General features: G+C 37.7%; 1 protein-coding gene across 1 annotated transcript in view; it reads right to left on the bottom strand.

Annotated features, from left to right (window-relative positions):
• The window catches only part of KANSL1 (KAT8 regulatory NSL complex subunit 1), a 192,140-nt gene that overhangs the window by 116,590 nt on the left and 52,153 nt on the right, over window positions 1–23,397 (bottom strand). Inside the window, exon 2 of the mRNA XM_006897809.1 lies at window positions 10,760–12,131. Coding sequence (XP_006897871.1) covers window positions 10,760–12,048 — 1,289 coding nt within the window. The 5' untranslated portion in view covers window positions 12,049–12,131. The remainder of the gene's footprint in view (window positions 1–10,759; window positions 12,132–23,397) is intronic.

Below are 23,397 nucleotides of genomic sequence, written 5' to 3'. Positions count from 1 at the left end.
TACTGCATTGAAAGACATGAGAGAGAGAATGGTTTAGGAGGAATATACGATTAGATACTATTGTCATGATAGTAGACTGGGGGGAGGGGTGGGCAGGGACAAAATTGTGCAACAATGAAAAACTGGAAAGCCAAAGTCTGTAAAATTTCATTAAAATAAAAAAAAAGGATCACAGTGTAAGATTCTGAATAAACTGGGGGATAAGAGGAATAAATCTCAAAAAGGAAAAAAAAAAAAAACCTCAGGACTGTTCCAACAGAGACTGGTGGAACCTCCTGTCTCTGAACCTGAAACAAAACACCTTTTAAAGTTCGAACAAAGTTTCATTTCCCCAACCCTCATCCAGCAACTTCAGCCAAACAATGGAAAGGTCTGTAAGATGACCCGAAACAGCAAGTAGGCACTGCCTCCTTGGAATAATCAACCACATAAGGTCAAAGAGCAGGACTTGTACAATGATAAAACCCCTGAGACAGGGAAAACAAACTGGTTAATGGAAATAAGGATTCAAGAGGGTCTATCAGAACAGTGAGATTCATTTTTTAAATACTATTTGCTGGACTTTATTAAGAAGAGAATGACATCAAGATTGGAGGAAGGCTCATTAACATTCTGTATTATGCAGATGACACAATCCTGCTTGCTGAAACTGAGGAGGACCTAAATAAAACACTTTCATTTATTAATTACATCTCGACAGCACCAATAAAACAAAAATCCTCAGTTGAGACCAATAGGTAGGATGATAGATGGAGAAAAGGCTGAAATTCACAATGATTTCATCTTGGTAATAACACCCTTTGTACCAGCAGTCAGGAGATGATGAGACACACAGCTTTGGTAGAGTCTGCTCTTCGAGCAATAATGTCAGTTTAAAGACTAAGATGAGCCTGTTTCAAGCTACAGTCTGACTAATCATCTACTATTCATCTGAGAAGTAGACCATGAATAAGGATGGTAAGAAAAGATGCATTAGAAACCTACAACCAGGAGAAGATAAATAGATGAATGTGATCTTCTAAGAATCAAATCCCTATGCACATCCAAAACCTTTTTCAACAGGGTAAAAAGGGAAGCCACCAACTGGGAAAAAGTATTTGGTAATGACATATCAGGTAAGGGACTTATATCCAGAATTTATAAAATAGTTGAGCACCACAACAAGATAAAAGTAAATAATCCAATAGAAAAATGAGCACAGGATATAACAGACACTTCAACGAAGAAGACATTCAGATGGCTAACAAGCACATGAAGAAATGTTCAAAATCCCTAGCTCTAAGAAAGATGCCAATTAAAACAACTATGAGACATCATCTCACCCCAGACAGAATAGCAATATGTAACAGAAGAGCAAGCAACAAATGCTGGCAAGGTTGTGGAGAAACTGGAACCCTTATTCACTGCTGGTGAGTGTGTAAAATGGTGCAACCACTGTGGAAGGCGGTATGGCACTTTCTCAAAAAGTTGCAAATAGAGATACCATTTGACCCAGCAATTCCACTACTGGGAATATACCCCAAAGAGACCATAACTGACATCCAAGCAGAAATATGCACACTCATGTTTACTGCGGCTTTATTCACAATATCAAGGAGTTGGAAACAACGTAAGTGCCCATCAACAAACGAATGGATAGAGCTGTGTATAGTCACATAATGGAATACTATGCTGCACTGAAAAACAATGAACTCATGCAATATTATTCAAAATGGGTGTCTCTGGAAGACATTATGCTGAGTGAAGTATCTCAGCCACAAAAGGACAAATACTGCATGGTGCCACTGTTGTAAAACAGGACTGACCTCGGGGTTGGGGAAGAGACAGAAAAATGGGTCCAATAATGTATACTGGAGTGAAAAAAATGAAAGAGAAAACTGTTTAAAAGGAATATGTGATTAGGTATTTTTGTCATGAGAGGAGTCTAGAGCGAAGGCTACATGGTGGAGAGGACCTGGGGGAGAGTTTGTAAAACAATGAAAGAAATTTTCTTTTACTTTTCCAAGAGAATAATGTACTAGGAGGAAAGGTTGGGAGGGGAGAAAAGAGCAACAATGAATTAATGGAAATCTAAAGTCTCTCTAAATTTTTACTGAAATTAATAATAAATTTAAATAAGACAACAAACAAACAAAAAAAGGATGCGTTAGAGTTGTGGTGTTGAAGAAGAGTGCTGAAATCCCATGGACAGCTCAAAAGAACATACAAATATGGCACAGAGAAAAGAGAACTTACCTTGAAGGCAAAGATAGTAAAGATTTGTCTCACATATTTTGGGTATGTTATTAGGAGAGGCTATTTCCTAGAAAGGGACACCACATTTGGAAAAGTGGAAGATCAGTGAAGGAGAGGAAGACAGACGGATACAGTGTCTGCAGCAACGGAATCAAATATGCCCAGGATGATGAGGATGGCACAGGATAGGACCGTTTAGATCTATTACTCATAGGGTGGCTATGAGTCATACTCAACTCCATGACACTTAACAACAATTGTTATAAAACAATTATTTTATATATGTATGAATGGTTGAATGAAAAACCATTTTGTTTGGTAAACTTACTCAAATCATATGTAAACATGCACACAGGAAAGATCTGCTAGTTTATGCGAAAACATTAATGGTTCAGTGAAAGAATTCTCACCTTCCATGAGGAAGAACCTGGGCAATGAAAATCATCATAGCTACTACCTATCTTTCAAGAAAGCTTCTATGTTGCTATGATACTCATAGATTTCAATGCTCCCTAAAGACTAAAGAGATTAGAAAGACATGGCACGCTACTGAAAGTTCAAGTTCTTCCTTTTCCAGTAAAATATTTACCTAGCTAATTAATCTATTAAGGCATTTAGTAAAGTAGAACCTTTGAGCATAACTACAGAAAATATTTCATAAAAACTACCAAATGTCCACCAACTCCACATCTTTAGTACACAAGACCTATCAGTGACTCCAAGCACAAATAAGGATAGTACTCATGTTATCTCTTCATTCCCCCTCACCACCCATTCAAATCTCAAGTCTTATCACTCTATCTCCAATACCAAATTTTTCCCCTAATGTTTTTTCCTATGGCTGAGTCCACCATGCTCTTTTCCTTGACATACAACAGCCTAACTGCTCTCCATAAGTCCATCTCCATCCCACTCTCCATATGAGGGGCATAATATGTGTAAACCCTGTGAATGGCTTTACAGTAAAAATTTAAGCCTTGATATAATTCACAATGTGGCTATATGATTTGGATTCTACCTCTGTAGCCTCATCTCTCTTCATTCCACTCCTCTTAAACAAAGTGCACTGCTCTGCTCCTTGAAAGGAAGAAGCACTTTTCAGTCCTAGGGCTTCAGCACACTGTTTCCTTAGTCTATAATGAATACTTCTTCCTCACCAATGCCTTCTCTAATCTTTGAATTCTCAGCTTGTATGTCATTTCTTCCAAAGATTCTCCATGATGGCTTACTCTATTTTAAGAGTTCTTGATAATAACCCCTGTAGCATTCAGAGAATTAGGCATGTGACACAACAATTTTAAATACATCTATATTTGTATCTGTTTATCTTTACAACTATTTGCTTATCTAACCATCAGTACCAGCAATCAAGAAATCCAAAGACTTACTGCACTGGAAAAGTATGCTGTCAGAGACCGCCCAAAAGTAATGAAGAGCAATGATGTCAGCTTAAAGTCAAAGGTGTGCCTTATTCAAGCCATGATCTTTCCCATCACCTGCTGTGCATCTGAGAGGTGGACAATGAATATGGATGACAGAACAGAAAGAGTAATGCCTTTGAATTGTGGTGTTAGAGTGTAGAGCTTGTCCCATGGACTGCCAAAAGAACAGACAGATCTTGGAAAAAAGGCGGCCAGAGTGCTCCTTTGAGGAAAGGATGGTGAAACTTTGCCTCACATACTTTGGGCATGTTGTTAGGAGTGAGTACTCCTTGGAAAAGGGCATCATGCTTGTAAAGACTAAGGGTTAGCAAAGGAGAAGACAACCCTCAATGAGATGGACTGACATAGTGGCTGATGCTAATGAGATCAAGTGTACCAATGATGGTAAGAAGGTGCGGGTTAGGATATGGCTTAGACCTGTTGTTTGTAGGGTCACTATGAATCTTAACCACCACCTTTATTTCCTCACAAGATCAAGGACTTTGTCTCTGAAATGCAGTCTAATTAATGTAACTATATCCAAGCACCTCACCACACAGTAGGCAGTCAATGAAGATTTTATTCATTAATTCCAAGTTCCACAAAGCAAGGCTTTGACACCCCACTGTACAGATTAACGATATCCTTTTTACTTCCAGAGACTGTCTCAAAAATAACTTGCAGGACCTCTGGTGGCCTAGTGGCAAGAAGGTGCACTGCAATCCCAGAGGTGCGTGGTTCAAATCCACCAGATGCTCTGCTGGAGAAGGAGGGACAATCTCCTCCTGTACCAGTCAGATCCAATTTGACGGTACACACAAAAAATAATAATTTAAAAAAAAAACAACTTGTAATAGTCTTTAACATTGGTTAGGCTTTGTAAAGCATTCAGAAAACATTTTTTTAAAGACTCTAATACTTGTACTGATCATGTATGCAGCCACTCGGGCTTGAAACTGCAACCATCTACAGTGATCCTCCTTCACTGTCTCCACACATCCTGTTATATGGCCTATTAATTCTACCCCTTTATATATCTGAAATTGTATCTTTTCCTCTTTACAAAATCTTTTATCATCTCTTCTATAGCTGCACTTTTAGCCACAAACGTCTCATGTCTCTGTCGTCTTTGTGTAGTATGCTGTCCCTTCCACTTATATTTCTACTACCTTACTAAGCCACATAGATAAAAAAGAAAACTACTTATGTCGCCCTTCAAGGTTTCTCCAAAGACATCAAACAACTGAAATCTCTTCCTCCACATGGGCGTATTTACCAGAATATACTTCATTACATGCCAGGTATTATTCCAATTATTAGTCTTCCTTTTCCTATGTCTCCACCCCTTCAGAACTATAAACTCCTAGAAGGACAAGGACTCAATCCTGGCTCATACACCCATTCAATAAGTACTTATTCTATTACTACTTCACTACTGTCCTATTAAAAAAAAAACAAACCAACATTTTCCTCAACTATACAGAATGTAAACACCTGTAACAATTACATCTGCAGCAAATGACTAACCCCCAATTGCAGCACCTTAACTTACTTCCTCCAAAACACCCTGAAAAGAGCTAAGAATCACTGTTGTATATGGGGTTGCCAGGAGTCAAAGAGTGCTGTCTCGAAGGCACCTAACAACAATTAACAAATACATTTTCTCAGGACAAAAGGGGAGAAATGACAGAAGTTCCTATTTCTGCCACTGGATGTCACATGCAGGCTAACAGAAAAGCAGCATTAAATCAGAGTTAATCGGCAGGCCAAAGTTCATTTACATATACAAATACAATATACCTTACATATTTAAAAAAAACCCACGCAATTAATTTTAATGGTACATGAGAAAAAATAAGGTAGGAAAGGTTCAACCAAAAAACGCATACCAAACTCGGATCAGTCTTATTTCAAGTTAAACTACTGACTTGCTGGGACTTTGCCAAAAGTCCTTCAAATATGAAGTATGATGCTAGGAACACTCCATCAAATTATATGACAATAAATATATACGTTCACTCCTCACATAGCAACACTGTCAAGTTTCAAACATTACAAGAGAATTGGTTCCTTCACCCAAAAATGAAGACTGGTCACAAAACAGAGAATGAATACATCAATACATAAATGCCAGACCACTGAGAATGACCCAGTCACGCTGGCACCTACCTTAACCATCACAACCAGCATTATCTTCATCTCTCCCTTTGGTATTCATTACTGCAGAAATGCATCATTAATGTGCAAAGCAGTTAAATGGTAGACTGGTTTTCCCCCAACATGCTGTCATAAATGTGACATGTTAGCTAACGAAATAGTCACTAAGTGAAGACATGTACTCACATTTCAAAGCAGATGAGTCCTGGATTATCTACTTCAATTTCCTCATTTTAAGAGAAAGGTAGTTTACATGATTAATCCATATAGCTAATTAGGAGGAGGGAGGGTTAGAACCTAGATCTACAGGATGATGGTAATAATGTTGAGGCCACTACATCATTCTATTCAAGAATAAGGAGTAGGAAATTTCTTGACAACCACCACCTCTGGCAAAAGCACCTGTTTATACTTAAGAAATTCAAGGAAAGTGGCAAAAGCAAGCACTTTAGAGAACTTAAAAAAGGAAAACTCTAAAAACACACTAATAATTTATTATTACTTTAGGTCTTAATTAACCACTCCGACAGGACATGGTATGTCTGTCTAATTAAAGTTACTGCAATCCAAAATCTGAATATGAGCTTTAGTAGCACTGAAATGACACTGAATGATCTACAGCTTATATATACTCAACACAGATCTGGACTTGAGGAGGTCAACAAATAAAACATCACTAACTGTCACTGAGTCAGAACCTAATCATAGCTGGCCCTAACAGTGAGTTTGCCAAGGCTGTAAACCATGGGGGGGGGGGAACACACACACACACACATATACCAGGAAAACTACACTGGAATAGTTGAAGGGAATAACTATTTGACATGATTATACATCATATGCATGACAATTAACAATGTGGAACAAGAGAGCAAGTGAACTGGGGTTAGGAGGAAAATAGTTATCAATGAAAACTCATCCTTTCTGTGAACTTTCACTAAAATCACAATTTTCAAAACAAAAACCCCCCACAAAAGCCATGTTTAAGGAGGAATATCACAAAACAAGCCCACTGTCATCAAGTATACTATCCCACAGGGTTTCCAAGATTACAAATCTTTACTAGAAAAAGACTCTCCTCTTTCTCTCACAGAGAAAGCTGGTGGCTTTGAACTGCCAATCAATCTTTCAGTTCATGGTCCAACACCTTGTGCCACCAACGCTTCACCAAATGGGAACTCGATCCAAGAATTCACAGTAAGGAGGGGATCGTAGAAGAATAAAAAGATAAAAATAAAGAAGACAGTATTTTTCTTTCTTATTTTCCAATTAAGGATTAGGACTGGTAGCCCAATCTGTAGGGCTTTGCACTGCTAACCCTAAGGCTGTGTGCCTCTGCCACTCAGGAGAAAGATAAGCAATCTCCTCCTTCTTTCACTACAATAAAATCATTTTTAAAAAGAATTATTGTTAAATTTATGAAACATGGAACTTACTGGTACATAAAGATTCTGTGTCAGTCTCATGAATTTAAGCAGTTCTATTTAAATTGTCCAGCAGCCATGTGGTATATGTGTTGATGGACTGCTAACCAAAAGGGTGTCCGTTCAAGCCTGTCACTTGCTCCCAGAAGCAAGCAGGGCAGTCAGTCTCTCTACCAGTAAAGACTTACAGCAGCAGAAACTCAACAAAAGGTCACTAAAAGTAGAAGTCAACTCAACAATACGAATTTGGGTTTAGTTGAAATCCTTATATCCTTTACTGTGATGTTAGTGAACAATGACAAAAGACAATAAACCCAAGACAGAGCAGAATTTTTCCCATAACAGCTATGTGTTTGCTGTAGTAATACAAGATGACGTGAAACATTTTAGAAATATTTTTACTAAGGGTGTGTGTTAAAAAAAAAGTTTATGGGGGGGGGGTTTGTGCGGGGAGAAGGGTGCAACAATGAATGAATGGAATTCCAAAATCTCTGAAGATGTTCATTGAAATGAAAAATAAACAACCTAAATTTTAAAAAAAAAGTTTATCAGTATTAAACCAAACATAAAATCAAAAAAGTTAACTAAATTAACCAAGAAAATATAAAGTGTTTCCTTCCTTAGTATGTCTCATTTTGTTACTACATAGTTCTCTAACTCCAAAGTATATTAAACATACAATAATAAAAATTTATCTTTTAAAACCCAATCTTTCTTTTAATACTTAAAATTGGTTTTCCTCTTGGAAGTAGAAAAAAAGAGGTGAAAATAATGTATTCTTGTTAAAGTGCTTACAGGTGCCACAAAATCTATGACTTGTCACTTAAACAACTTCCTTTTCAAACAGCTCCTTCAACATTTTCCTTTATTAAATATGTTTATCATGGCTGCCTAGAACAAATCAAGTCACTCTATATTGCTGAATGGCACAACTGATTAACACACTTAGCTGCTAAATTTAAGTCTGGAGGTTTGAAGACACCCAATGCAGTGTGGAAAGATGGGGGGAGGGGGACCTATATCCAGCTTATACACAGGGTCCCAATGTGTCAGGCTGACTTGACAGCAACTGGTTTACATTCTAAAAAACTGAAAACAAATTTGAAAAGTTCCTGACTTAAATTCCTAAAGAGTTAACTATTTCTAATTCAAGGACTGGGATTGTAAGATTTGAGAGACTATAAGGTCACAAGGAAAAGGCTCTTCTGAACCAGAGAAACTGCCTTTTTGTCCCCATTCCATCTTCTTTATCTGGCCAGTTACTAAAAACCTTTCAAATACTTAGAAGGTCAACAAATAGTTGGCTAAATACAAGTCTTAAGCAGTCAATCTGTGACCTTGTTCAACAAGAACTTTAATATTTGAAATATTTATGTATTGTTGATTTTAAGTTCAATTATATCCTAGAGTGCAAAAAATACATTTACTGGTATTTCTTTTAAAGCTCACATTTTCCTTAGTATAATGTGAAACATGAAAATTCAGATTTTTAAAGCATTATTTAGACAGTTTCATCATTACAAAAAATTCAATTGTTACCCTAAGTTTCCTAAAATGCCCTTATACTTCATACCTTTCCAATCAATAAACTATTACGTGAGAAGAATGCCCAGAATAAAGAAGTGAATGGGCTACAAGGTCTGTTCAAGTCACTACGTTGTCCTGTGGAAAAATTTATTTTATTTCACTGGGTTAGAACACTTACCGACCTTACTAAAACTCAAAGATTATTTCAAAACAAATGTGTCCTGAAAACAAGTCTGTTTATTCTAGAAAACTAACTAGAACTAGCTCACGAACATCTAGTCAGAACTGACTAAAAGCTGACCCTTCAGCAAATTTTCAGAGGCTTTAAATGGCGCAGGAGACTTGCAGGTCTTTTTCCCTCAGAGAAGCTCGTGGATTCAAACCTATCTTTGGGTGGGCAGGGTAGCTTATTATAGATAACATTCTAGACAGTTTTCTCAAACACACAATATAAATCCATACAATTGAAAATGTTTTAACTATAGTATTTATTATACTAAATTACTTTCAAGCACAGAATATTTAAATTTTGACAAACCAGTCTAAAGCAGTGGTTTACACCCTAATTCAGTATGGATAATGCCACAAATGTCAACAAGCTGATTATTAACCCACTTAACAAAGAACTGCTAAAGTTTTATTGCAACAGGTCTCTGAAATAGTGCTGTCTTAGATCTATATATAGAAGTGGATCCTTGAGCACAGCTCAAATAAGCACAACTATCAAATGATTATGACTACATCCACAAAAAAATCTGACAAAAATTACCCAGATTTATTTCCCTTCAAAACAGAACTATAAGTGAACGAGCTGGTGAATGGAAAATCAATTTGTTCCATAAACATTTATTCAAACCACAAGAAGTTACTTTTAAAAGGAAAAACAGAACCAAAAAAACAAAGCTTCAAATTCAGATACACAATACTGTATATGTTCCATAAAACAGAAAATGTACTGCTTGAAAGCACAGCTGTCAACAATCAAACTATCCTGTGCAATTCTTAACCACCTTTTACTCCAGGCAAGAAAAAGTCCAAGACATTCACCCATTTCAGCCTTTAGACTATACCAGAATTTACAACATTCCCAAAGAGAAAATGAGAGCAGATCCACTAGTCAACTACCCTGTCCCTCTTTTCCAATTTCTCCTATCTCCCTCTCTCAGAAGTCTAATACTTAGAAGACACAACTGCAGACTTAGGAGGAAAGAACCAAAATGAAGCACCTGTCTTCCATCATGCCAATGTGGGATACACTTAGAAAGAACTTCCTATATAGGGCTTTCTCAAATCAACAGATTTGGAAAAATCAGCAAGAATTTACCCCAGATTTAATACATTTAACTTAACTGAAAGAAAAGAAAATCCCAATCTAAGATGGGCTCTTTGGGAAAAGAATCAAATTGTAAAAGCGGCATGTCCTTGGAGAAAACCTATCAAATACTCTAGCATTTTTTGATTGTTAGTCCTTAATATGTAAGGAAATCTAGTTAAAATTGAAGTCTGAGAGTATATTCTTTGAAGGTTCAAATAAAAGCAATTATAAACTCCAGCAAGGTTAATTATGACAAATAAACATCTGTATCCATTTATTAAAATAAAATTTGAACAGTCAAACCATAAACTTAAAAAATTGGCCTATTACATAGTTCAAAGAAATCTTACTGATTTCAAAAGGCAGTACTCACACATTTTCACCAAAAAATATATACAAGGTATGTGGGTTGTTTCTTTTTTTCTCTCATAAAATAAATAGCACCTTCTCACCAAAAGAAACAGAACAGTACCTCAGAAATACCTATTTTTTCTTTGGTAAGCATATGCACACATCTACCTAACACTTTCTAAAAGGGGGAAGGGGAAGGCGCAAAAGGAACCTAGGTACCTATATACAAAAATCCTATTCTATCTTGGCGATAGACTAGGATTTCAACAATAGGATTTCATGGTTCTCAACATTTCCCAAGAATGGCATTACCCAAGGGTTCTACTCACAGAGGTACATGGCGCTGCTCAGGATCAGCTCTCGTCAGTTCTTCCTCTTCAATATCAGACTCCCCTCCTGAACTACTGTCAGTGACATCTGAATCAAATGCTTGTTCACTGCACCTCAAGTTAGCTATACCACTGGCTGTAAATCTCTCCAGTTCTTCTGAAATGGAATCACTTCTCAGGAAGTTACTGAGTCCCTCTGAAGTGGTGGTCTCACTGGCAGCTTTTCTCAAGGCAGCCTCAGCCTTTCGAGTCAACATCAACTGGCTACGGGGCCTTAAGGATTCCAAATTTGGCAGTCTGCTCAAAGTCTTTTCTAAAAATCCACCCAGCTGATGCTGTATGTGTCTCTCCACCTGCTTGGCTTGCACAACCTGTAAGCGCTTCTGTAACCTGCGGGCACGACTCTCAATATCAGCCTGTCGCCGCAGTAAGGCCGTTATCCTTGTGTCTGAATCTAAAGCACTAAAAAGAATGGAAGACAGGGGAGATTTTATACACTCTAACTTGACACCCCCAAAGTTAGAGCTGGAGTCTGTGCCAGATGATAACCTACTGCTTCCTTGAAGTGCCGGCTGTTCCATGGAATTTACAGAAGATTTGTTTGCAGTGCTATTATTGCTAAATATAGTTGTATGCTCTACATCAAGGCTTCTATGTGGAAGAGTGCAATTGGTCATAACCCCCTTTAAGTCCCCAGATTCAGAAGCCCCCACTTCACCTCTCTGGAGAGCAGATGAAGTGAGAGCACGTTTTCCCCCATTGAGGGAAATGGAATTGTCATGATCAGAATGTGTTGAACTTTTAGTCAATTTCTTAGCCAACCCATTTACAGGTGCTTGTGGAAGGGCTGTCTGACCAGTTGTATTCATGGTTCTAAGGTTTTCTAAGGAAAACTCCAAGACTGGCTGTCTCCCCAACAGCTCAGCTCGGAGTTCATAGGACTGAGATAAGAGAGGGTGAGATTTAAGGACTGTCTGCTTGCTGAAAACTCCTTGCAATTTCAAAGACTCTTTTGAAGGAACTGATGTCACATCGGAGCAGAGATAAGATGCCACCAGGGGTTGCAGCTTTCCCAAGTCTTCCTTGGTAGAATTATTTCGAAAATCTAGACTGGGATCTTCTGCAGCAATGGATTTTCTTTTGGTTCCGTTGGCAGCAATGAGGATATTGGCGTTGCCGTTATTTTCGGCACTACCAGGCGACAAGGTGGAGGATGGGGGAGCCAGTTTGAACCGGATGTGGTGTGCTTCAGCTGCTGCGTCAGTGAGAGCGGGCGCCATCGCAGCCATTCAGCACAGAGAGACAGGAAGTCCAGCCTCTCCTGGTGCTGAGGCCAGCTCCACGGCCCCTGACTGCCTCCCCAGAGAACAGACTAGAAGAAAAAAAAGAAAAGGAAGTTAGAAATACAAGCACATATAAAACAATCCACGTTTTTAATATAAGCACTAATTGAAGCTATATTCCAAACTGAAAGAAAAAAAAATAATCTGTAGACTCAACTATCTTTCAGTGGGAAGGGGCAGAGAGGAAGTATCACTCACTGCACAAGAATTCTATCCTCCTCTTATTGTCATGGTCACCACAAATCAGAAGTTACCAAAATAGAAGTTCAAATCTGAGAAAATTACAAACTGTTCATTGACTCTATATTTAAAAGAAAAAAAACTTTAGGCTTATTGAAATTAGTTTATTTAAATGTTTCAAATTAAACAACTAGCAATTAGAAAAAGATGAGTAAGAAATTTGCCCCATCCTCACGAAAACATCTGTCTGAATGCCAAACGTTATTTGTTCCTGCATTTTTCTGGTCAGATCTAGTTTTCCGGTTTTTACTTCTCCACGTGTATGAGCATCAGGATGGATGGTGAAGAGAGTGAGATTGTTCACAGCTTTAGTTTGCTTGGCTCCACAGTCAACACTCTTGGCACCAGCAGCTAGGAAATTAAGACGTATTGCCATGGGAAAGTCTGCTGTTAGGGACCTTTCCAAAGTTCTGAAGAGCAATGGTGTCACTTTGGAGACTAAGGTGCATCTGATGAAGGCCATGGTTTATGCAATCACTTGTTAGGCATCAGAGAGTTGGTCAATCACTAGGGAGGATAGAAGGAGAATTGATGCCTTTGAGCTGTGGTGCTGGAGAAGAGTATTGAGGGTACCATCGACTGCTAGGAAAACAAACAGATTCATCCTGGAGAGGGTTAAACTGGGCTGCTCCTTGCAGGCAAGGATTCTGGGGCTTCATCTGACATACTTTGGACATGTTGTAAGGAGGGACAGGTCCTTAGAGAGGGACATCATGCTTGGGAGGGCAAAGGGATGATGCAGGAGAGGAAGGCCCTCTATGAGGTGGACTGATCCAGTGACTGGGGTAACCGGGATGGGTGTGTCAGATGCAGTGCGATTGGCACAGGATAGAGCAGGGTTTAGGGCTGTCATACACAGGGTTGCTATGAGTCACAAACAACTCCACAGGAACATCATCATCAACAACAACGACGACATGTATGAGTCAGCTCTATAGCCCTTAACAAGTTTTACTATACTAATATAAATACTACCTTGATCCAATTGTCTTTCAAATTCAGAGTATTCAAAATTCTCTACCAGCTCCTTCCTCCCAACTCATTGCTTTCAGTCAGAACTGATTCATAGTTGACCCTCCCACAGGCTGTTAAGAGGTTGTAAATAGAGTGGGAAGGAGCTTGCCCATTACTCAGCTAAAGAGCTGATGGGATGGAAAGGTCGGCCTTTAGGTTGACAGCACAACTCCTTGCCCCCTAACAACCAGAGTTCCTAGCCTTTCTCTCAGCCTTATTCTAATCTCCCATCTTCAGCTGTTACGTACCATCAAGTAAGAACTGTCCCACAGCTGACCCTCCAGCAGGTTTCCAGAGTTAGTAAATTTCACAGAAGAGAATGCTGATCTTTCTCCAACAAAATAGCTGGCAAACGCAAACCACGTGCCTTCAGGTTCAGCACAACTCCTTATAGCTAGGCTACCAGAGATCTCATCTTCAATACAGCCTACCTAATCATTGTTCGTGTTTTTTTTTCTCCTTAACTCCAAAACGTCTTTAACGAAAAATATAAATAGCTGTCTCTCTCTACCTTCTTCATTACTGCACTGAAAGATCACCAATATCTTATTTTCCAATCTGTTATGAATGGAATCCTGTCTCTCAAAAAATGTGTATTTTAAATCCTAATCATATTACTAACGTCCATTTGGGACTGGGTTATGTTAATGAGGCAGGATAGGTAGAAAGCACTTCATAAGTCAATCTATTCTGAGATAAACAAAAGAGCAAAGATGGGCTAAAATAGGTGCCAAGACATATGGAGATCTCCAAGGAATCAGGAAGCAGAGTTAAAGAGGTAAAAAGATCCTCCTCCAGAGTTAATAGGAAAAGAATGAGCCTTCCCTGAGAGCTAGCACTTCTGGCCTTCTAAACTGTGAAGGGGTGGGTGGGTGGGTGGGTGTGTGTGTGTGTGTGTGTGTGTGTGTGTGTGTGTGTGTGTGTGTGTGTGTGTGTGTGTGTAATCACTGAACCATCGATAGGTATTTTTGTTTCTATTATATCAGCATCGGATAAGGAAGACTATATTCGGTGGTCTTGTCTTTTTTATCATTCCTAAGAGACTTCTCCATAGTATTTGACAGTGCTGATTATGTATGTATGTATACATGTATGTATGTATCTTTCATGCTGCCCAAGGTCCCTTCTGTCCACTTCTGTTTCAACTCACATCTTGGACACAGCTACATTATGGTGAAGCCTCTTAACACCTGGAACAACTTTTTCTGAGCTGTGATAATCATTAGTCTCCAAAGTTTCACATCCAACCCAAAGGCATATATAGTTCAAATCAACCAGATGCTCCACAGGAGAAAGAAAGGCAACTTGCTGCTATGTGATTTACAGTCTCTGAAAATCTGCTGGGGGGTAGAGCTATGTTCCTAAAGCCTCCCAAACTTCCAAATTTACTTCCTTTTCTTAATATAGTCCTCATCCTATGTTTTCATCTCTTGGTCAATGGCACTGCTTTCATTAGCAATATTTCATTATATTCTCAATATAAAAACCTCAATCATTTGTATCTTCTTCATCCACTCACCCCAACACCATGAACCTCTTAATTGTTCCAGGAACAGAGAAAAACCTATGTAAAGAACTGAGCCAGCTGTTCAGTGTGGTCTGTGGACCTATTTACCCCTCAAAGACTTTCTAAGAGTCAGTAAAAGTTTTTTTATAGTAATAATAAAATATTTCCCCTTCTCACTGTGTTGACATTTTAAGGATGCACAAATCAAGGCAGAAATAACCAGCTGTATTATGTACTAAGACTGTGTTTTAGTTGCCACTCATTTGCAGTTGTTTTTTTTGTTTTGGTTGGCTGGTTTTGGTTTTTCTTTTTCCAAACATTCTATCCAAGAATGTCCTAAATCAAGCAACCAGGAAAATTAATGATCTTAAATCTTGATCTTTGAGTATATTTTTAAAATCAATGTATGGGACAATATAAGGCTCTTTTGGATGCCTCATAAAATCTGTGGAAATGCACTCGTACAACTGAGAGGCAAGCTGAACTAACCTGTTTTTCCATGGAACCCTATTTGTATTTGGCACAATAACGAACAATTTGCTTATGCAGACTGAGATCTTTAGTAGCTATTTTCTGAAAAACAAGCAAAGTGAATCTGTCATTTCAAGAAAAACATGTAACATTATTTGGTGCCAATTTTGTGTTTCAAAGTTAAAATCAGAATTTGGAAAGTAGAACTTTCCTCCACCACTTCTTGCTATTACCTGAAAAGCCATTTCTGCTTAACCATACTAATAGTGCTATTAAGTATGTAAATTTCATACCACAATGAAATGTGTTATCTGAAAGATCTATATAACTCAGAGAGCCAGTATCTTCCAATGATCAAGCATGAGTAGAGAAAAGGATCTATTCCAAAGGCAAGGTAGACCAACTGATTTTATTGTAACAGAGTACAAAAAAGTTTACCAATAAAGTTTCAGATTCCACACTGCAATTAACTTTTTTTTTCTTTCTACTGATCTGTTTCTAATGAATTGACCATTGCACTTCCAAAGTTATGAAATGGCCAACAGACCATAGCAAGATACTTCTTTAGCCAGATTGCCATTAACTTTTATGTAACTACTACATACCCAGTTTGGGTGTAATACCATAAAACAGACCTACTTATCTAAAATCTCATCACTGCTGTTAGAGAAGATCCTCTGGGGGTTTTGACAGACTGTAAATAGCATAGGAGCACATGGGAGGAGACTGCATAACTTCCTCCCTGGGAACAGCCAGTAGAGTAGAACCACCAGTGGAGAGCCACCAACTTTGGTTTAACAGCACAACTCCTACAGAGTGTACCATCACAGCTCCATATGTTAAGGGGGAAAGCTATTAAAAGAGCCCTTTCTTTTCTAATTACCTGTGTGCATGAAGTTTGATTTCCCTTATATGCAGAAGCAGCTGGGTTTTTAAATTACATTAGACACTGTTGTTATGTACTGTCAAACTGACTGCGACTAAGCAACCCTATGAAAGGACCTGAAACCTGCCCTGTCCTGTACCATCCTATCTCTGATAATTTGAACCTACTGTACAGTTATATACATATGAGAGCTGGACATGAATAAGGATGACAAAAGAAAAACTGATGCCTTTGGGCTGTGGTTTGAAAGAAGAGTACTGAATATCCATGGACTGCCAAAACAACAAACATAAGTCTTGGGAAAAGTGCAGAGAGAGTGTTCTTTGGAGGTAGAGAAGGCAAAGCTTTGCCTCGCATACTTTGGGCATGCTGTTAGGAGAGGTTCTTTTGCTTTTTTAAAGAGGGGTCTCATGCTTGGAGAGGTAGAAGATCAGTGAAAGAGTGGAAGTGTGCAACAATGAATGAATGAAAACCCAAAATCTCTGTAAATGTTCATTAAAATTAATAAAATTTAATAATAAAAAAGAGTGGAAGAACCCTCAACCAGATTAACTGGTACAGGGACTGCTGCAATGGATTCAAGTATGTCAAAGATGACGAGAACACAGGAATAAGGGAGGTTTCAGACACCTGTTGTTCACAGGGCTGCTATGAGTCTTACTTGAGTTGGCACCTAACAACATGTTACAGTCATTGTATCAATCCATCTTGTTGATAGTTTTCCTCTCTTATGTTGATCTTTATAAGCATGTTGTTTCTATCCAAGGACTGGCCCCTCCTAACAACACAGCCAAACTTTGTGAGATGAAGTTTCACTATCCTTGCCTTTAAGGGGCACTCTGGTTCAACTTTTTCCAAGACATATTAGTTTGTACTTGTGACAGTCCATGGGGTAAATCAGTACTCTTCACTAACACAACTCACTGATTTCTTCTTCTGTCATCCTTAGTTACTGGCCAACTTTCAGACGCATAGCAAGTAAATGAAGAGATCATGGTTTGGCTCCGATGCACCTTAGTCTTTAAAATTACTTTCTTGTTCCTAAGACTTTGGAGAGGACCTTGACAGTAGATTTTCCCAATGTGATACATCTTTTGATCTCAACTGCTGGTACCAAGGGTACTGACTGTGGCTCCAAGTAAGATGAAATCACTGATAATATCCATCTTCTCTCAAACACGATGCTGTTTATTTAATGGTGATGATTTTTGTTTTCAGAATACTGAGATATAACGCATAGCAAAGGCTGTACCAAGTTTTTTTTCCCAGCAAGCTTTTTATTAAGTCTTCACTTTTTTAAGCAAGGTTGTGTCATCTGCATAATATAGACTACTGATGAGTCTTCCTCTAATCATGATGCTACGTTCTTCTTCATAAAGTCCAGCTTCTTGAATGATTTGTTCAAAATACAACTGAGTCCTGACATTAGAAAGATTTGCAAACACATAGAACAAAGCCTTTCACAAACTTTTTAACAAGTTATTTTACATAGGCAGCCCTGGTGGCCTACTGGGTTATGCTACTTAACCCAAAAGCAGGCAGTTTGAATCCATCAGCTGCTCCTCTGGAGAAAGATGAGCAATCTCCTCCTGTGTGGTTTACAGCTTCTGAAAACTCATGGGGGGGGGGGGGTGGCAAGGGGAGAAGATCAGCTATGAGTCAGTTCTGACTCAACCACACATAACTTTCTTATACTATATAATGGGTCTATTATTGCTTGTAAATAAAATTAAGTTCCTCCCCTGAAATATTTGCAGATAGAACAATAATCCACAAAAGTACTCTGTGGTTCTCAACAATTTTTAAGAGTGAAAAGTCATTCTTACACATAAAGTTTGAGAGTAACTGACACAACCCCCCACTTCCCAACTTAAGTCAGCAATGGGCAAAACATTTTTATCCTTAGATCAAACAGTATCAGCACAAGCTGACAGAACCTACACTGTGAAGACATTGAAAGTATTTCTACGAATATACAAATAGAAATATCTTTTAAAAAAATTTAAGTAAAAATTAAGGGATCTGGTGACAAGAAGCTGCACTGCAACCCCAGAGGGACGCAGTTCTAATTCACCAGATGTTGAAGAAGGAGGGACAATCTCCTCCTGTACAAGTCAGATCCGATTTGACAGTACACACACAAACTAACAATTTTTTTTAATTAAGTAAAAATTGATAAAACATTCCTATAAAAATTCTAATCACATGCAGGTTTGCCCTATGCTCCCTGCCCTATACTCCCTGGAGAGAGAGCAATGAAGTACTTCCTAAAGTGAAATTACCTACAGCAGAATTTATCAGAGAAAAATGTGTCTACATACTAAAAAATATAGCCCTTCAAGTACCTAAAGTAGTAACATACAGTGTCCAAAGACACAGTTCAAAGATATGGCTGCTAGATGCAAAGATACTTGGTCACATCATGCTCGATGCTTTGGGTGCAGGCTGCCTCTTTAAAGGCTTACTGCCAAACAAATCCTGAACACTTACTGCACTTCCCCCACCTTTTTTGTAAAAGTGAAATCTTCTTCAGGTTTCTTTATGTTAGCAAAGACCAGCATAAAAGCAAAGTGGTAAAGGGGGGAGGAAAAAACCAAAGTGGTGTTTCAAAAGGCAAGAGAAACCTACGTACCAATTGCTCCACATAAACACCAAATTTTTTTTAAAAAAAAAAGAAACCCTCCACCAAATTTTCTCAAAGATTATATGTTAGTAAAAAGTTGAAAGTCTGGAATCAATTCTGACTGACAGTAAATCCCATGCATTTCAGAGTAAAATTTCACAGGGTTTGTCTCTCTCTTTTTTTAAAAAACTTTTTTACACATTGGTTTCCACACAGTTTTTAATGGCTGTGACCTTTCACACAAATAGACCATCAAGTCTTCCTTCCCAGGCATGTGTAGGTGGCTTCAAACAGCCTTTTGGATAGTTGCTTATCCTTTTATCCTTTTGTGCCACCTAGGGACTTCTATATTTTAATAAACTTCCTATAGAATAATTAGGTCTTCTGAGGCTTACCGTTTTATACTACAGAATTCTGGCATATTTTATTCTATGTAATTAAACTTTCTAAGTTCAGTGTGATGTAGTGGATGTATTGTTCAAAATGGCTTTCCTAACCACTGGCTTTGACTTTCACCACAATGCTGCGAAACAGGGTATATAAAAATGATTCATGATTGACTTAGACCATTTTCCCATCCCACCAGATATAAACTCAGCCAGTTTAGCAACAGAAGAGAAGAATCTCACTATTAAGAAGTATGCTACATTCTCTATAACTCCTTTTGGGTGTGAGATTACTGCAACAGATCTAACAGTCACAGTGGTATTACCAGAGACTAATTTGAGATAAAAATGACTTGTGATTATTGCCCCACAGAGCCAGAGTCCAAGGAGTCTTCACTCAAGCTTGCACGAGGGTTGGGGATGGGGAGTGCCAAACTGGCAGGACTAAGCTTAAACCCTAATGCTGAATATCAAAGAAGGGCTCTTGAGCATGCTTCAGAAACTGTCCCGATAGGAATTGTAATCTTAACTTCCCTTTTAAGACCCAGTAACTACATGGTTCTGTGAGATCAGGGTGGCCACTTCAAGAGATTTCAAAACCAGCAAACCCTGCACTGGTGTTCAAATTAGAAGTACATACAGAGCCTGAAGGCCATGTGTGAGCTCACACAAATTAGTTTTGTACTATTACCTTCATTTTTTTCCCATTCTCACTTTAAATTTCATACTAATTCCTAATATAGTATATCAAGTGTTAGAGACTGAAAGCTGAACCAACCTGTTATTTGTTCAAAATAATTCAAATACTTTTTCAAGTACAAACCTTCTTCCTCTATAAACAGAAAGGATTAAAAGATCTTCCCAATCAACTCACTCTTCTTTTGAGTAAATATCAATACACAGCTGTTACCACCAATGCAAAGAGCAAAAGTAGTCATATCAGATGATTAATACAGTATGTGAAAAGAGCAGCTATATCATACTACCTCAAAACACTACAGCCGTCCTTATCAGGACCCAAGCAAGGACAAGGATGTCCAACAGCTTGAATAAAACTTATGATCAACTAGAATACAGTAAAAGGAGTTCCCTAATTAACATCACACCACAGAGGTACATAAGCGGTAAACACCTCAAAATTACTTTATTCTTTAAAGACTGCAACTTTAAAAATTTGGTGCATCAAAGCCCATTTTTTCAAGAGCTCTTCATTCTCTAATCACAGTCCTATGAACTAACAGAAATTAGGTCTGTGAAACAGCATTAACCATACATACATCTTAAAACCAGGGGTTTAAAAACAACTGAGATTTAAAAAAAAAAACATGACCAACAACTGAGATAGCATTTTAGCCCAGTAAAAATAACAAAATTTAACAGAGCATCAAATAATAAATGCTGGAAAGGTTGTGGAGAGACTGGAACCCTTATTCACTGTTGGTGGGAGTGTAAAATGGTACAATCAATCTGGAAGGCCGTATGGCTCTTTCTAAAAAAGTTGGAAATAACAAATACCATTTGACGCAGAAATTCCACTACTGGGAATATACCCTAAAGAAACCAGAACTGCCACCCAAGCAGATGTTTATTGCTGCTTTGTTCACAATAACAAAGAGTTGGAAACCACCCAAGTGCCCATCAACAAAGGAATGGATAGAGAAGCTGTGGTATATAACACAATGGAATATTATACAGCACTGAAAAACAAAGAACTCATACAAAATGGGTGACCCTGGAGGACATTATGCTGAGTGAAATATCTCAGTCACAAAAAGACAAATACTGCATAATGTCACTGTTATAAACAGCACTGATATTGGGGGGGACGGACTAAGAAAAGAGGAGATAAATAATGTACATAGCACTGAAACAGATGAGGGAGAGAACTATATGATAGGAATATGATTAGGTATTATTGGCATGACAAGAGCCCAGAATAGTAAAGTGGGGGTGGGGGCGGGGTGACGGACTGTGTAACAGTGAAAGAACTTTTTTCCAGAAGAAAAAAAGCAAATTTTGTTCACACTTTCTCCTTGGTCTTAAGCCCTAAAAGATGCATTGTAAAGAATAGCTTCTAAAACAATTATCTGAATCTAAGAAACAGAGAGAAAAGGAAATGAATGACCAGAGCCTTCAGAAGTAATTCCTATTCCTAGATCTTTTTCTACACTGTAACAGAACACTAGGGTTGTTGTTTTTTTTAATACTGAACTATCCCTCTCCTGACCGATAGGAGATTCCATTGTTGTTTGCCCTGGAGTTGAAACTGTTCCAGAGCTGACCCTCCAGCTCTTTTTCAATTGCTAGGGAAGAGACTGCCCACAGGTAATGGATCAAGGAGTAATGGTTCATCAAGACGGTAATTGGTTCATATCCTGGCTCTCTTCTGAAAGTTATGTAACTATTCTGTATCTTCAATTTCTTATCTGAAAATAAACAACCATCATCTAATGAGCAAGCTGTGAAGGTTAAATAGAATACATTCAAAACTTAGCCTCATCCCTGGCACAATCATCTACACTTGCACTAATATTACAATCTACAGATTAAAAAAAGATATAAAGAATAAATTTCTGAGAATAATTTAAAATGATTCTCTAAAACATCAATGTGTAAAAGCAGATTCCCCAAAATACAGATGATACCCAGTTGACATTCATTTTGGCTTCAACTGCCATAAACTTCCATACAAAGGAATACCATCTGATAACAAAAATTATGACCATCTCTATTTAATGATAAATGGAAAAAGTTAAAAAAAAAAAATTGCAGGGCCTAGTCTGGAATTAAACTCATTATGTGGCTCTACTTTCAGGCAAAACAAAAGACAGGCTTATAAACTGAATAATAACATTAGGGAGGTACTCACTCTTTAAAACAATCAAAAAGGATCAAAAGGAAGGCATTTGCCCAGAGAGAAAGCAAAAAGGGTAGGATAAAAAGGATGAATGGAAAGTAGAGTCAGAGGCAAGAGAAGGTGGCAAGGAAGAAGTGAGAAGAGTGCTGCTACAAGGGGGAATATGTCATAGAACAAAACGCATGTGTTAATGCAAAACCAGTCTGCTATGTAAACTTTTACTCAAGGCAAAATAAGGGGCTTTTTAAAAATTACAAAACATATATTTTTCAAAATAATTGAAAAATATTACTGAGACTTTGTTTTGGAGGTTTTCTGAGGATGTAAGTGATTTTTCCACCATAAATCACTTATTACTTGTACAATACAAGGGAAGTAAAAATACTAATGCTTAAAAGTAAAAAAACCCAAATAAAACTTCATTAATTCTTAAATTTAAGACAGTAAGGAAAATCCTGATTAAAACATGGCTTCCCATCCCATTTGGCCACTACAAACCTCAAAAAAGAAATATAAAACCTTACTCTTCAACAGTGAAAAATATTGACTGTCAAACATAAGCAGTTTTTAAAAACAACCCAACAGCTTATAACAAACCACCTTTCTTCAAGGAATCCAAAGCATTAATGCTATAATTAACATATTAATCCTGATAACCTAGATTTAGGGCTAGGATTATAATTTCCCATTTACTGTTGGAAACAGATAATGGTGTCATACATTCAGAATAAAGAATTTCTATAGTACAATTTTTACTTCCTCTAATAAACCACCATCTGACAAATAATACAGATGGAGCTACTGTCACGGGCACAACTAAGGATCTACAACAAATTTGCAGAGAAAAAAGGAAAAGGTTATCTAATCCAACACTTTTCGCTATAAAAAGTAGTACTGTTTCCCTCAAAGTTCCATGAAAGCATATCTGGATGTTAGAAGATGTTATATGAATTCTGTCGTTACATTTAAAGCAAACATTCCTAATAAAAAGGCACAATGTCCTTTCTCACACTGATACTCAAATATTTGCCTATACTCAATTTATTAAAGTTTTTCCCATCACACCTATTAACAGACCATAGAATACTGTTCTGAAAGCTACTAGTTGGTATTAAAAAAAGAGAACTATGAAACAAAATTACTAAGATTTTTTGCTTTAAAATTAACTGGCAAAATTTTTTAGTTTTTGCTATTTTTTTGTTTGGGACATATAATTTTTCTACATAAAGACCTATTTTGTAATGGAAGAAAAAGAAACTCTTTTTTCAGCATTCATAAATGTTGAATGAGGTTCTTTTCTTCAGGAGCCTT

This window comes from Elephantulus edwardii, unplaced genomic scaffold (assembly GCF_000299155.1).
Source record: "Elephantulus edwardii isolate Elephantulus edwardi_28Jun2011 unplaced genomic scaffold, EleEdw1.0 scaffold00216, whole genome shotgun sequence".
Classification (NCBI taxonomy): domain Eukaryota; kingdom Metazoa; phylum Chordata; class Mammalia; order Macroscelidea; family Macroscelididae; genus Elephantulus; species Elephantulus edwardii.
This window is presented reverse-complemented; position numbering and strand designations above follow the sequence as displayed.